At 43.7% G+C, this 15758-nt stretch overlaps 1 protein-coding gene across 2 annotated transcripts in view; it reads right to left on the bottom strand.

Moving 5' to 3' along the window:
• Positions 1-15758, bottom strand: part of CSMD3 (CUB and Sushi multiple domains 3) — a 1174472-nt gene that overhangs the window by 505030 nt on the left and 653684 nt on the right. For both annotated transcript variants that reach the window (XM_037892097.2, XM_043539165.1), the window contains 2 exons: positions 2078-2260; positions 554-880 (listed from right to left, as the gene is read on the bottom strand). In XM_037892097.2, coding sequence (XP_037748025.1) covers positions 554-880; positions 2078-2260 — 510 coding nt within the window. The remainder of the gene's footprint in view (positions 1-553; positions 881-2077; positions 2261-15758) is intronic.

Below are 15758 nucleotides of genomic sequence, written 5' to 3'. Positions count from 1 at the left end.
ACATGATACGGATGAAACAGATAAACAGGGAGGGATGGAAGTGAAGGATAATAGTATAAAAAGCATGTTTTGCACAGTAGGCTGCAGTCTCAGCTTGTCCCCTGCCTGGTATTACCAGCTGGCTGACAGACTGACAGTTTAAGGGTATGTCTAGACTATAGTCACAGGCCGTGACTGCAGATTGATCAGATTTATCTGACCTAGTTTCATTCTAGCTAGCTTGAGTACTGGAGCTGTGAAAATGCAGCTGTGTGAGTTTGAGTAGTGCCAGGCTGTACAAGCCCACTCATAACCCTAGCTAATTACTTTCAGGGCTAGCCTATGCTGAAGCATGAGCTGACCAGTTTCACTAGTCCAGGACTGAAGCTAACTATATTACAGCTAGCACAAGAATGTTTACTCAAGTTGCAATCGCAGTGATTGAAGTCTAGAAATACCCTAAGACAAAACACAAAGAGAGGGGAAGCAGGATTCAAGCAAAGTACTCAGGGAGAAGACAAACCACACAATTGGTTTTATGTACTTTAAAAGTCCACATTGAAAGACTACTCACTGTTATAAGTGATGTTAAAGCCACGTCCTGACATTGAATGGTCAGCTTGAAATTCCAGACGCAAGATATGACTATTGCTGGTAAGATGCGAAGGAACCTCAGCACCAGTGAAAGTACCAAGTATTGGAGAATCTGGAGAGTCACCATCTTTAACTGCAAGGAAGTCAAATTGAGATTCCAAGTCAAAGTCATTAAAAGAGAGATGAATTCGGCTCCCTGGGTCTGAGATTATTGTCCAGATGCAGTTTAAATTATTTCCATATCCCTCTGGGTAATCAGGTGAAAGAACTGTTCCCATCGGTGCAGTGAAATTAGAAAGGCAAGGAACTATCAAAAGAGAGAGAAGGAAATTAGAGAACAGAATAGAACCTATTTTCAAGAGAATTGTCTCATATTATCATCTCTTCCTAAAATGTCTTTAAGATGTGCTTATTATCTCAACTGAAAAAGCCAATGTCTCTGGGACCAGCTAAGAAGCCAAAGGAGAACTTATCAATTTGGTTTTCTTTTTTAGGTAACTTCGCACTCCCTTTGTCTCTACAGGCTTCCTGCTGAAAGCAACACCCCAGGCGACATAGAACAGTAACGGATTCTGGAAACCACAGCAGTCCTCATGATTTACCCATGTTCAACAGTTGTTAATCTTTTGGCACCACTTATTTTCTGCTTTAGGGAACTGATTAGATGAACAAACCTCTCACTGAGTACATTAAGAGTCAGAAGGTCAATTCTGCCATTCTCATTTGTAGCGCATACATAAGCACAAGAATTAAACTAGCCACAAAGTAAGGGTAGGCTTATTTTGCTGCTATCAAGACAATATTTCATGTTTAACCACACCATTTAAGCAATATTAAATTAACTTACAATGATGAAAGTGAGTGATGATGCTCTTAATATACTTGGGCCATACTATTTTATGTAAATGTTAAGAGAGAGATATGTTGGTTACTACAAATATATAGTGTATATATATATATATATATATATATATATATATATATATATATATATATATATATAATTGGTGAAGTTTATTCCGCATAATATCATTGATAGACAACTGAAATATACATCTCTATGATCATATAAGTTCTAAAATATATTCATGCATAATGCATGGAAAACTTCTGTAAATAATTTAAATGCCTTTGACTGCAATTCAGCAACTACTAACTTAATTTATTTCATCAACTTATAATAGTTACTATAAAAATATCTTACACATAAAATATACAGCCTCCTAGAAAATACAGTATGTTAACAATAACATTTTATATGTAGGCACATAATAATACTTCCTTTTAATAACTGCTAGAGGAAAGAAGAGAAAAAATATTTTAAGTGGTCATAGAATGTATATTTGGCATAAATATATTATGAAGCTCTCACTAAACAAAAGTAAATTCTCCATGCCAGAAAAAATAATTACATTGCACTAACTTTGCAATTAATCACACAAGTAATTAATTACTCAAGGGCAGTGTAACATATGTTGCATTAAAAAAAGCATTTGGTACTCACAAATACAAATTGGTATGTTTGCAGACCACTGGTTGTTCTCCTGACACACAATGGATTTCTCTCCAATTAGTTCAAATCCAAACTGACACTCAAACCTTAAAATGTCCCGGTTGGAAAATCCATCCCCTTCTCTGATGCCATACAATGGTGTTCCAGGATCCCCACAGCTTTCCTTTTCAATTTCTGTTGAAACAGCAAATAAATATCAATTTTATTCCTAGAGTTATCAAACATTTTCTCCATAACCATGCACTCACATCTGGAACAAAATTACATATTTTGAGCAAATGACTATCACAGTACATTGTTTATTATTAATAACAATTAATAATATACAGGGCATGAATCTGAGTTGCTTTCTGTACACAAAACTCCTAATCAAGTTATGAATGTTAAGTATGAATCTTGGCAGGATCAGATCTTCAAGTATCATTTCACGAAACTGTTCAAAAATAAAGAGGGGGACAAAGTGCTCTCTACTCACCTCCTCACAATTGTTTGTTATAATATGTTTTAATCATTATAGACCCAATCCTGCAAAACCCTGTTCACATGAGAAGTATTATTTGTTTTACAATAATGCCTACAATTCCTAACAGAGATCAGGGCTCTACTGTGCTAGGCATTGTACAAACTCAGGCACCATCTGTGCCCAAACACAGTTTAAATAGACCAGACAGGCATAGTGTGAAAGAAAGTGAATACTGTTATGCCGCTTTACACATGGGGAGCCAAGCCACTTACATTAAGTGAACTGCCCAAGGTCACACAGAAAACATACAGCACAGGCAGGAAGCATACCCAGATCTCCTGAGTCCCAGGCTAGTGCCTTAACCAAAAGACCATTTCTCCTCCTTATGTACAACTAGCTCACTGAAGTCACTGAACCTATTCAGGTTAGTAAGGACTAATAGCATAATTAAAGAATTTGCAAGATTGGGCTCTACTGTAGTTCTAGATATAATATTTCAGGATATTGTATGTATGGGCCTTGATCTTTTTTTCCTCTAAATTGATCTCCCCCATGCACATGGGGTAAATGTTCACCCACTTCTGTGACACTGCCATCTCCAGCACCCAACCAAGATCCCATGGGGAGCTCAGTGCAGAGCAGGGGGATTATCTAAGGCTAAGAAGTGCTTGGGGTATGCACAGTGGAAATGCATTAGCTCTCCATCAAGCCCTACAAGGAACAGAGCATAAAGTTAATGCAGGATGAGTTGCTATTAATTTTTTCACGACTCCTCTCCCCACCCACCCACCCACCCACTCACTAAACACACACACACACACACACACACACACACACATATAGGCAGGACACCCCAATACTTTTTGCACATGCACAGGCCATCCATGCACAAACCCTGGCCTCTTGAAACAAATCAGAAAAATCAGTAAGACTATGGACAAAACCACTGCCTACTCTACAAGGGAGAATGTGGGAGGTTGAAAACCTCCTGACAGAACAATCACAGGAAATCTTTGCAAGGAGATTCTTGTGGAGTTTCTCTCTATCAAACCCTTCTCCCTCATCCCCTTTCCAATGGGTATTCTCACAGGATTGTTAACTTGGATCATGGTTATTTTTCTAATATTCATATTCCCAAATTATTATACTGTGCAAATCTTGGCAACATTACATCTATATGATCTTAGAGCAACAACCATTATTTGGATTAAATGATTGTTCTTTAACTGTAGTAAGCAATGTGATGTTAAAAATTTGATTATTCTAAATATTAGAACTGTTTTTTAGATGATGTTGGCTATTTAATATTACATGCTATACTTGAATATCAATGCCTACTCTGACATTTTTAAGAAACTAGCTAGCTGATTATACCAAGTTTAGGGAAAATTTGGAGGAAAAGTCTAGATATGTTTTATTTAAAATAATATTTCTTCTGTAATATAAGGATACTGCCAACATCACCTGGCCATTTTTGCCCTGCCAACGTGCCTGAATCTAACATTTTACATGAGTACTCCCATTGAACTGAGTGAAATTACTGGCATGTGTATCTTTGCAGGGTTTTGTGTGTCTATGCATGAGGGAGGTTTATATTGTAGACTTTCCCCTGTGCTCTGACTCTGCCTTCTTAGAACATAAATACTACAGGATAGGAACCCTTTTTTGGTTTTGTACGGAGCCTAGTGAATTGTGGGTGCTGCCAGAAACAAATAGGTAATACATTTCCCTAAGAGTTGGGTCTAGAAATTCCCAAATTTAAAGATCTTCATAGCTTTTCCTTCCCTCTTAAGTTGGGCACCTCTATAATGAGCATAAACCACAATCAATGTTGTCTTTGTATTATAACTCAACGTATTTCCTAAATTGATGCTCTATTTATCTTGTTCTATTTGATTAAGGGGAAGGGGAAATGAAATAAATTAAACACCTTGTAATTTGGTTACCTGCTTTCCATACATTTTTTATATAAAAATGGGGTGTTTCAAAATTGATTCAAAATTCAAAGAATCAGCAATAAATGGTGTAGGTTCACCTGCATACATAAAACTCCTATAAATGTTAAGACTCAGTCATATGAAAATATACAAGCTCAGGCACAAATTCTATTCACCCTCCTTACCACAGCAATGACTATTATACACAAAAAACAATTTCTTGATTTCTTTCTTGCCCATAAGCCTTACAATTTTGCCAAGCTGCGTTGACAGGCATTACTTGAGTTTATCAAAGAGGAATATAACCCCAAGTGTTTACATCACTACAAGGTTTATGTGTGAAAAATGTTCTTTTTCCATCTGACAAATTTCACATTGTTCCCAGGATGTTTTCCTTTCGCTACTTTCCCCAAATCCACAGAAATCTCACACTGTACAGTAATTAATGGTGTTTTCATATAACTTCAACTATAGTTTAAATATGTCTTCTCTTATTTGTTTGACTTTTGAGATGGTATTTTGGTCCATCTGGACAAAGTTTTCTTTCACCTAAATAACAAAAGTTTGCACAGGTTCTACAAAATCTAACATCTGAGTCTGAACTCTCGATCAGGGTTGTTGCTGTGAGCTGGTCCACCTTGATTTTCCTCTGCTTTTTCTTGAATATCGCTATCACTATCTGAAAGGATTAGAAATCCTGCCTGGTCAATTCTGAGAGCTCCTAGAAGATGTCATTGGCATAACATAAAAACATGCTATTTTCTTCAGTGCCACATGGTGGTTCCAGTTGATTTTTAGTATTTATATCTCTAAATTTGTATTTTATTTTATTGTGAGAACTGGGATTAAGTTAAGCAAAGTGTTACGTGTACTAATGATTTAAAATTAAACAAAACCAAACCAGCACAAAGCATACCCCCACCCATTTATATCTCTAAAGGGGCATTACCATAGGTATTTCTTCTCTCTCTCTCAGCCCTGGTCTACACTAGGAGTTTAGGTCGAATTTAGCAGCGTTAAATTGATGTAAACCTGCACCCGTCCACACGATGAAGCCCTTTTTTTCGACTTAAAGGACTCTTAAAATTGATTTCCTTACTCCACCCCTGACAAGTGGATTAGCGCTTAAATCGGCCTTGCCGGGTCGAATTTGGGGTACTGTGGACGCAATTAGACAGTATTGGCCTCCGGGAGCTATCCCAGAGTGCTCTATTGTGACCGCTCCAGACAGCACTCTCAGCTCAGATGCACTGGCCAGGTAGACAGGAAAAGGCCCACAAACTTTTGAATTTCAATTTCCTGTTTGCATGGTCACCTGCAGCTTGCCACACTGGCCAGAGCTCACCAGCAGAGGTGACCATGATGGAGTCCCAGAATCACAAAAGAGCTCCAGCGTGGACCGAACGGGAGGTACGGGATCTGATGGCTGTATGGGGAGAGGAATCCGTGCTATCAGAACTCCGTTCCAGTTTTCGAAATGCCAAAACATTTGTCAAAATCTCCCAGGGCATGAAGGACGGAGGCCATAACAGGGATCCGAAGCAGTGCCGCGTGAAACTTAAGGAGCTGAGGCAAGCCTACCAGAAAACCAGAGAGGCAAACAGCCACTCCGGGTCATGCTGCTTCTATGATGAGCTGCATGCCATTTTAGGTGGTTCAGCCACCACTACCCCAGCCATGTTGTTTGACTCCTTCAATGGAGATGGAGGCAACACAGAAGCAGGTTTTGGGGACAAGGAAGATGATGATGATGAAGTTGTAGATAGCTCACAGCAAGCAAGCGGAGAAACCGGTTTCCCCAACAGCCAGGAACTGTTTCTCACCCTGGACCTGGAGCCAGTACCCCCCGAACCCATCCAAGGCTGCCTCCCGGACCCGCCAAGCAGAGAAGGGACCTCTGGTGAGTGTATCTTTTAAAATACTATACATGGTTTAAAAGCAAGCATGTTTAATGATTAATTTTCCCTGGCATTTGCGGCTCTCCTGGATGTACTCCCAAAGCCTTTGCAAAAGGTTTCTGGGGAGGGCAGCCTTATTCCGTCCACCATGGTAGGACACTTTACCACACCAGACCAGTAGCACGTATTCGGGAATCATTGTAGAACAAAGCATTGCAGTGTATGTTTGCTGGCATTCAAACAACATCCGTTCTTTATCTCTCTGTGTTATCCTCAGGAGAGTGATATCATTCATGGTCACCTGGTTGAAATAGGGTGCTTTTCTTCAGGGGACACTCAGAGGTGCCCGTTCCTGCTGGGCTGTTTGCCTGTGGCTGAACAGAAATGTTCCCCGCTGTTAGCCACGGGGAGGGGTGAGGGGCTAGCCACGTGGTGGGGGGAGGCAAAATGCAACCTTGGAACGAAAGCACATGTGCTATGTAATGTTAACAGCAAGGTTTACCGTGAAAGAGTGTAGCCATTTTTCTAGAAAATGTGTCTTTTTAAATACCACTCTCTCTTTTTTTTTTTCTCCACCAGCTGCATGTGTTTCAAGGATCACAGGATCTTCTCCTTCCCAGAGGCTAGTGAAGATTAGAAGGCGAAAAAAACGCACTTGTGATGAAATGTTCTCTGAGCTCATGCTGTCCTCCCACACTGACAGAACACAGACGAATGCATGGAGGCAGACAACGTCAGAGTGCTGGAAAACACAAAATGAACGGGAGGAGAGGTGGCGGGCTGAAGAGAGTAAGTGGTGGGCTGAAGCTGAAAGGTGGCAGCAGCGTGATGAGAGGAGGCAGGATTCAATGCTGAGGCTGCTGGAGGATCAAACCAATATGCTCCAGCGTATGGTTGAGCTGAAGGAAAGGCAGCAGGAGCACAGACCGCCTCTACAGACCCTGTGTAACCAACCGCCCTCCTCCCCAAGTTCCATAGCCTCCCCACCCAGACTCCCAAGAACGCGGTGGGGGGACCTCCGGCCACCCGTCCACTCCACCCCAGAGGATTGCCCAAGCAACAGAAGGCTGGCATTCAATAAGTTTTTTAAAAAAAGGAGTACTTGTGGCACCTTAGAGACTAACCAATTTATTTGAGCATGAGCTTTCGTGAGCTACAGCTCACTTCATCGGATGCATACTGTGGAAACTGCAGAAGACATTATATACACACAGAGACCATGAAACAATACCTCCTCCCACCCCTCTCCTGCTGGTAATAGCTCATCTAAAGTGATCATCAAGTTGGGCCATTTCCAACACAAATCCAGGTTCTCTCACCCCCTCACCCCCCTCCAAAAACCACACACACAAACTCACTCTCCTGCTGGTAATAGCCTATCCAAAGTGACCACTCTCCTTACAACGTGCATGAAAATCAAGGTGGGCCATTTCCAGTACAAATACAGGTTTTCTCACCCCTCCCCCCCGCTTTTTTCCAAAAAAAACACACACACAAACTCACTCTCCTGCTGGTAATAGCTTATCCAAAGTGACCACTCTCCCTACAATGTGCATGATAATCAAGGTGGGCCACTTCCAGCACAAATCCAGGTTTTCTCACCCCCCCACCCCCATACACACACAAACTCACTCTCCTGCTGGTAATAGCTCATCCAAAGCGACCACTCTCCTACAATGTGCATGATAATAAAGGTGGGCCATTTCCAGCACAAAGCCAGGTTTTCCCAACCCCCCTCCCCCGAACACACACACAAACTCACTCTCCTGCTGGCAATAGCTCATCCAAACTGACCACTCTCCCCACAATGTGCATGACAATCAAGGTGGGCCATATCCAGCATAAATCCAAGTTTAACCAGAACATCTGGGGGGGGGGGGGGGGTTAGGAAAAAACAAGGGGAAATAGGCTACCTTGCATAATGACTTAGCCACTCCCAGTCTCTATTTAAGCCTAAATTAATAGTATCCAATTTGCAAATGAATTCCAATTCAGCAGTTTCTCGCTGGAGTCTGGATTTGAAGTTTTTTTGTTGTAAGATAGCGACCTTCATGTCTGTGATTGCGTGACCAGAGAGACTGAAGTGTTCTCTGACTGGTTTATGAATGTTATAATTCTTGACATCTGATTTGTGTCCATTTATTCTTTTACGTAGAGACTGTCCAGTTTGACCAATGTACATGGCAGAGGGGCATTGCTGGCACATGATGGCATATATCACATTGGTGGATGTGCAGGTGAACGAGCCTTTGATAGTGTGGCTGATGTTATTAGGCCCTGTGATGGTGTCCCCTGAATAGATATGTGGGCACAGTTGGCAACGGGCTTTGTTGCAAGGATAGGTTCCTGGGTTAGTGGTTCTGTTGTGTGGTATGTGGTTGCTGGTGAGTATTCGCTTCAGGTTGGGGGGCTGTCTGTAGGCAAGGACTGGCCTGTCTCCCAAGATTTGTGAGAGTGTTGGGTCATCCTTCAGGATAAGTTGTAGATCCTTAATAATGCGTTGGAGGGGTTTTAGTTGGGGGCTGAAGGTGACGGCTAGTGGCGTTCTGTTATTTTCTTTGTTAGGCCTGTCCTGTAGTAGGTGACTTCTGGGAACTCTTCTGGCTCTATCAATCTGTTTCTTCACTTCCGCAGGTGGGTATTGTAGTTGTAAGAATGCTTGATAGAGATCTTGTAGGTGTTTATCTCTGTCTGAGGGGTTGGAGCAAATGCGGTTGTATCGCAGAGCTTGGCTGTAGACGATGGATCGTGTGGTGTGGTCACCCTGGATTTGTGCTGGAAATGGCCCACCTTTATTATCATGCACATTTTAGGGAGAGTGGTCGCTTTGGATGAGCTATTACCAGCAGGAGAGTGAGTTTGTGTGTGTATGGGGGTGGGGGAGTGAGAAAACCTGGATTTGTGCTGGAAATGGCCCACCTTGATTATCATGCACGTTGTAAGGAGAGTGGTCACTTTGGATAGGCTATTACCAGCAGGAGAGTGAGTTTGTGTGTGTGGTTTTTGGAGGGGGGTGAGGGGGTGAGAGAACCTGGATTTGTGCAGGAAATGGCCCACCTTGATTATCATACACATTGTGAAGAGAGTGGTCACTTTGGATGGGCTATTACCAGCAGGAGAGTGAGTTTGTGTGTGGGGGGGTGGAGGGTGAGAAAACCTGGATTTGTGCTGGAAATGGCCCAACTTGATGATCACTTTAGATAAGCTATTACCAGCAGGAGAGTGGGTTGGGAGGAGGTATTGTGTCATGGTCTCTGTGTGTATATAATGAATTCTGCAGTTTCCACAGTATGCATCCGATGAAGTGAGCTGTAGCTCATGAAAGCTCATGCTCAAATAAATTGGTTAGTCTCTAAGGTGCCACAAGTACTCCTTTTCTTTTTGCGAATACAGACTAACATGGCTGTTACTCTGAAATAAGTTTTAAAGTTTTAAACTTTTAAAGTGCTGTGTGGCTTTGTCCTTCTCTCCTCCACCACCCTCCTGGTGCTTCTCTCCTCCACCACCCCTCCTGGGTTACCTTGGTAGGATCCCCCTATTTGTGTGACAAATGAATAAGGAATGCATGAATGTGAAGCAACAATGACTTTATTGCCTCTGCAAGCGGTGATCGAAGGGAGGAGGGGAGGGTGGTTAGCTTACAGGGAAGCAGAGTGAACCAAGGGGTGGGGTGTTTCATCAAGGAGAAACAAACAGAACTTTCACACCATAGCCTGTCCAGTCATGAAACTGGTTTTCAAAGCTTCTCTGATGCGCACCGCACCCTCCTGTGCTCTTCTAACCACCCTGTGTCTGGCTGTGCGAAACCAGCAGCCAGGCGATTTGCCTCAACCTCCCACCCTGCAATAAACGTCTCCCCCTTACTCTCACAGATATTGTGGAGCGCACAGCAAGCAGTAATAACAGTGGGAATATTGGTTTCGCTGAGGTCTAAGCGAGTCAGTAAACTGCGCCAGCGCGCTTTTAAACGTCCAAATGCACATTCTACCACCATTCTGCACTTGCTCAGCCTGTAGTTGAACAGCTCCTGACTACTGTCCAGGCTGCCTGTGTATGGCTTCATGAGCCATGGCATAAAGGGGTAGGCTGGGTCCCCAAGGATAACTATAGGCATTTCAACATCCCCAACGGTTATTTTCTGGTCTGGGAATAAAGTCCTTTCTTGCAGCTTTTGAAACAGACCATGGTTCCTGAAGATGTGAGCGTCATGTACCTTTCCCGGCCATCCCACGTTGATGTTGGTGAAACGTCCCTTGTGATCCACCAGTGCTTGCAGCACTATTGAAAAGTACCCCTTGCGGTTTATGTACTCGCCCGCTTGGTGCTCCTGTGCCAAGATAGGGATATGGGTTCCATCTATGGCCCCACCACAGTTAGGGAATCCCATTGCAGCAAAGCCATACATTATGACCTGCACATTTCCCAGGGTCACTACCCTTGTTATCAGCAGATCTTTGATTGCGTTGGATACTTGCATCACATCAGCCCCCACTGCAGATTTGCCCACTCCAAATTGATTCCTGACTGACCGGTAGCTGTCTGGCATTGCAAGCTTCCACAGGGCTATTGTCACTCGCTTCTCAACTGTGAGGGCTGCTCTCGTCTTGGTATTCTTGTGCCTCAGGGCAGGGGAAAGCAAGTCACAAAGTTCCATGAAAGTGCCCTTATGCATGCAAAAGTTTCACAACCACTGGGAATCGTCCCAGACCTGCAACACTATGCAGTCCCACCAGTCTGTGCTTGTTTCCCGAGCCCAGAATCGGCATTCCACCGCATGAACCTGCCCCATTAGTACCATGATGCCCACATTGCCAGGGCCCGTGCTCTGAGAGAAGTCTGTGTCCATGTCCTCATCACGTCGCCTACTTGCCCGGTATCGCTTTGCCAGGTTCTGGTGCTGAATACACTGCTGGATAATGCGCGTGGTGTTTAATGTGCTCCTAATTGCCAAAGTGATCTGGGTGGGCTCATGCTTGCCGTGGTATAGCGTCTGCACAGAAAAAAGGCGCGGAACAATTGTCTGCCGTTGCCCTGACGGAGGGAGGGGCGACTGACGACATGGCTTACAGGGCTGGCTTACAGGGAATTAAAATCAACAAAGGGGGTGGCTTTGCGAGAAACTGAATGCCCCCCTCAAGGATAGAACTGAAAACCTCAAGGATAGAACTCAAAACTGGGTTTAGCAGGCCTTTGATTTCACAGAGGGAGGGAGGGAGGAGAAAATGAATATAAAACAAATCTGGTCTATTTCTTGTTTTGAGCCACTTCATCTATCTTTATACATCTTGCTGGCAGCAGACTGTGCAGTACGACCGGTAGCCATCACCATCTCCTGGGTGCTCGGCAGAAGACGGTGCAGTATGACGACTAGCCATCATCTTCTGCTAGCTGGAGGTTAAAAGATAGTGCACTGCCCGTAGGACTCAATCGCCAGGAGACGAAACAAGGGAAATTACCTGACTGAGTCACTCCCATGTTTGCCCAGGCGCCCAGTTAAAAGAGCACCCAGGACTATGTCGATGATGGCTACCAGTCATACTGCACTGTCTGCTGCCAAAAGGCAATAAACTGCTGCTGTGTAGCAATGCAGTACCACGTCTGCCAGCACCCAGGAAACATACGGTGACGGTTAGCTGAGCGGGCTCCATGCTTGCCATGGAATGGCGTCTGCACAGGTAACTCAAGAAAAAAGGCGCAAAACGATTGTCTGCCCTTGCTTTCATGGAGGGAGGGAGGGAACGGGGGCCTGACGATATGTACCCAGAACCACCTGCGACAATGTTTTAGCCCCATCAGGCACTGGGATTTCTACCCAAAATTCAAATGGGCGGCGGAGACTGTGGGATAGCCACCCACAATGCAACGCTCCGGAAGTCGACGGTTGCCTCGGTACTGTGGACACACTCCGCCGACTACATGCACTTAGAGCATTTGTGTGGGGACACACACAATCAACTGTATAAAAACGCTTTCTACAAAACTGACTTCTATAAATTCGACCTAATTTCGTAGTGTATACATACCCTCACTCACACACACACACACACACACACTTTGTTGTGTGTAGTTTCCTGATAGTATTGGTTGATTTAGGAATCTGAAACAGGATGTAATTGTGTGGTCTTGTTTAGCACTAGCAGGAATTGAAGACAGATGATTATTCTTTGTTAGTTTTAAATCTTTATTAGTAGTATCCAATTTTATTTTGGGATTGGCAATAAACAAACTCCAAGAAAAACCTCTATACCTGCTGAGCTCCTTTCAGATGCTCATAGTGTGAACAATGGGGAATCAGTTAATCATACTTATTTAGCTTTAGCTGAAGTCATTGAAGGGACAAATAATGAAATTTATGTTTCTTGTACTGTTAGATCTACCATGCTATCTTTTGGTACAGCTTGCCTAGGAACCTTATCTATTTCATTGTCTTGTATAGAGCAGAAGTTAGGTGTCTGTGGGTAATCTAAGGGTAGAATTTCAGACTTACAGAAAAGTACTGTCCCATTAAAAGAGAGAATGACAAAGACTCACTGCTTTTCAAATCATATTAATGCCTGTATTGCAGATAATAAATATATAATTATAATAGAAGATGGAAAATCAGTTCTAATATAGGTTTCAGAGTAACAGCCGTGTTAGTCGTACCAAAAGGACTGAAGGTAAAAAATCCATTACAATCTACATACCACACAGACTATGCTGACAGCTTGTGCCACACGCTCTCAAAGAAACTGCGGAATCACCTGATCAACACCCTCTACAGCAAACAGGGAAAGATTAAGAATGAGCTCTCAAAAATGGATACTCTCATAAAAAACCAACCTTCCACACAAACTTCCTCGTTGCTGGACTTTACTAAAACTAGACAAGCCATTTACAACACACACTTTGCTTCTCTACAAAAGAAAAAGGACACTAAACTTTCTAAACTACTACATGCCACAAGGGGCTACAGCAATGGTTCGCTCAACCCACCCAGCAATATTGTTAACCTATCCAATTATACTCTCAACCCAGCAGAAGCAGCTGTCCTATCTCAGGGCCTCTCCTTCTGTCCCCCCACCCCCATGAACATGATACAGTTCTGTGGTGACCTGGAATCCTATTTTCGATGTCTCTGACTCAAGGAATATTTCTAACATACCTCTGAACAACATACTAATCCACAGAGACCTCCCTACCAACACTACAAAAAGAAGGATTCTAGGTGGACTCCTCCTGAAGTCGAAACAGCAGACTGGACTTCTACACAGAGTGCTTCCGCCGACGTGCACGGGCTGAAATTGTGGAAAAGCAGCATCACTTGCCCCATAACCTTAGCCGTGCGAAACACAATGCCATCCACAGCCTCAGAAACAACTCTGACATCATAATCAAAAAGGCTGACAAAGGAGGTGCTGTTGTCATCATGAATAGGTCGGAATATGAACAAGAGGCTGCTCGGCAGCTCTCCAACACCACTTTCTACACGCCATTACCCTCTGATCCCACTGAGAGTTGCTAAAAGCAACTACAGCATTTGCTCAAGAAACTCCCTGAAAAAGCACAAGACCAAATCCGCACAGATACACCCCTGGAACCCTGACCTGGGATATTCTATCTACTACCCAAGATCCATAAACCTGGAAATCCTGGGCGCCCCATCATCTCAGGCATTGGCACCCTGACAGCAGGATTGTGTGGCTATGTAGACTCCCTCCTCAGGCCCTATGCTACCAGCACTCCCAGCTACCTTCGAGACACCACTGACTTCCTGAGGAAACTACAATCCATCGGTGATCTTCCTGATAACACCATCCTGGCCACTATGGATGTAGAAGCCCTCTACACCAACATTCCACACAAAGATGGACTACAAGCCGTCAAGAACACTATCCCCGATAATGTCACGGCTAACCTGGTGGCTGAACTTTGTGACTTTATCCTTACCCATAACTATTTTACATTTGGGGACAATGTATACCTTCAGATCAGCGGCACTGCTATGGGTACCCGCATGGCCCCACAGTATGCCAACATTTTTATGGCTGATTTAGAACAACGCTTCCTCAGCTCTCCTCCCCTAACGCCCCTACTCTACTTGCGCTATATTGATGACATCTTCATCATCTGGACCCATGGAAAAGAAGCCCTTGAGGAATTCCACCATGATTTCAACAATTTCCATCCCACCATCAACCTCAGCCTGGTCCAGTCCACACAAGAGATCCACTTCCTGGACACTACAGTGCTAATAAACGATGGTCACATAAACACCACCCTATACCGGAAACCTACTGACCGCTATTCCTACCTACATGCCTCCAGCTTTCACCCTGACCACACCACACACTCCATTGTCTACAGCCAAGCTCTGCGATACAACCGCATTTGCTCCAACCCCTCAGACAGAGACAGACACCTACAAGATCTCTATCAAGCATTCTTACAACTACAATACCCACCTGCGGAAGTGAAGAAACAGATTGATAGAGCCAGAAGAGTTCCCAGAAGTCACCTACTACAGGACAGGCCTAACAAAGAAAATAACAGAACGCCACTAGCCGTCACCTTCAGCCCCCAACTAAAACCCCTCCAACGCATTATTAAGGATCTACAACCTATCCTGAAGGATGACCCAACACTCTCACAAATCTTGGGAGACAGGCCAGTCCTTGCCTACAGACAGCCCCCCAACCTGAAGCAAATACTCACCAGCAACCACATACCATGCAACAGAACCACTAACCCAGGAACCTATCCTTGCAACAAAGCCCCTTGCCAACTGTGCCCACATATCTATTCAGGGGACACCATCACAGGGCCTAATAACATCAGCCACACTAACAGAGGCTCGTTCACCTGCACATCTACCAATGTGATAAATGCCATCATGTGCCAGCAATGCCCCTCTGCCATGTACATTAGTCAAACTGGACAGTCTCTACGTAAAAGAATAAATGGACACAAATCAGATGTCAAGAATTATAACATTCATATACCAGTCGGAGAACACTTCAATCTCTCTGGTCACGCAATCACAGACATGAAGGTCGCTATCTTACAACAAAAAAACTTCAAATCCAGACTCCAGCGAGAAACTGCTGAATTGGAATTCATTTGCAAATTGGATACAATTAACTTAGGCTTGAATAGAGACTGGGAGTGGCTTAGTCATTATGCAAGGTAGCCTATTTCCCCTTGTTTTTTCCTAACCCCCCCCCCCCCCCCCCGACGTTCTTGTTAAACCCTGGATTTGTGCTGGAAATGGCACACCTTGATTATCATACACAATGTAAGGAGAGTGGTCACTTTGGATAAGCTATTACCAGCAGGAGAGTGAGTTTGTGTGTGTGTGGGGTGGGGTGAGAAAACCTGGATTTTTGTTGGAAATG

The sequence above is a fragment of the Chelonia mydas genome, chromosome 2 (genome assembly GCF_015237465.2).
Source record: "Chelonia mydas isolate rCheMyd1 chromosome 2, rCheMyd1.pri.v2, whole genome shotgun sequence".
Taxonomy (NCBI): domain Eukaryota; kingdom Metazoa; phylum Chordata; order Testudines; family Cheloniidae; genus Chelonia; species Chelonia mydas.
This window is presented reverse-complemented; position numbering and strand designations above follow the sequence as displayed.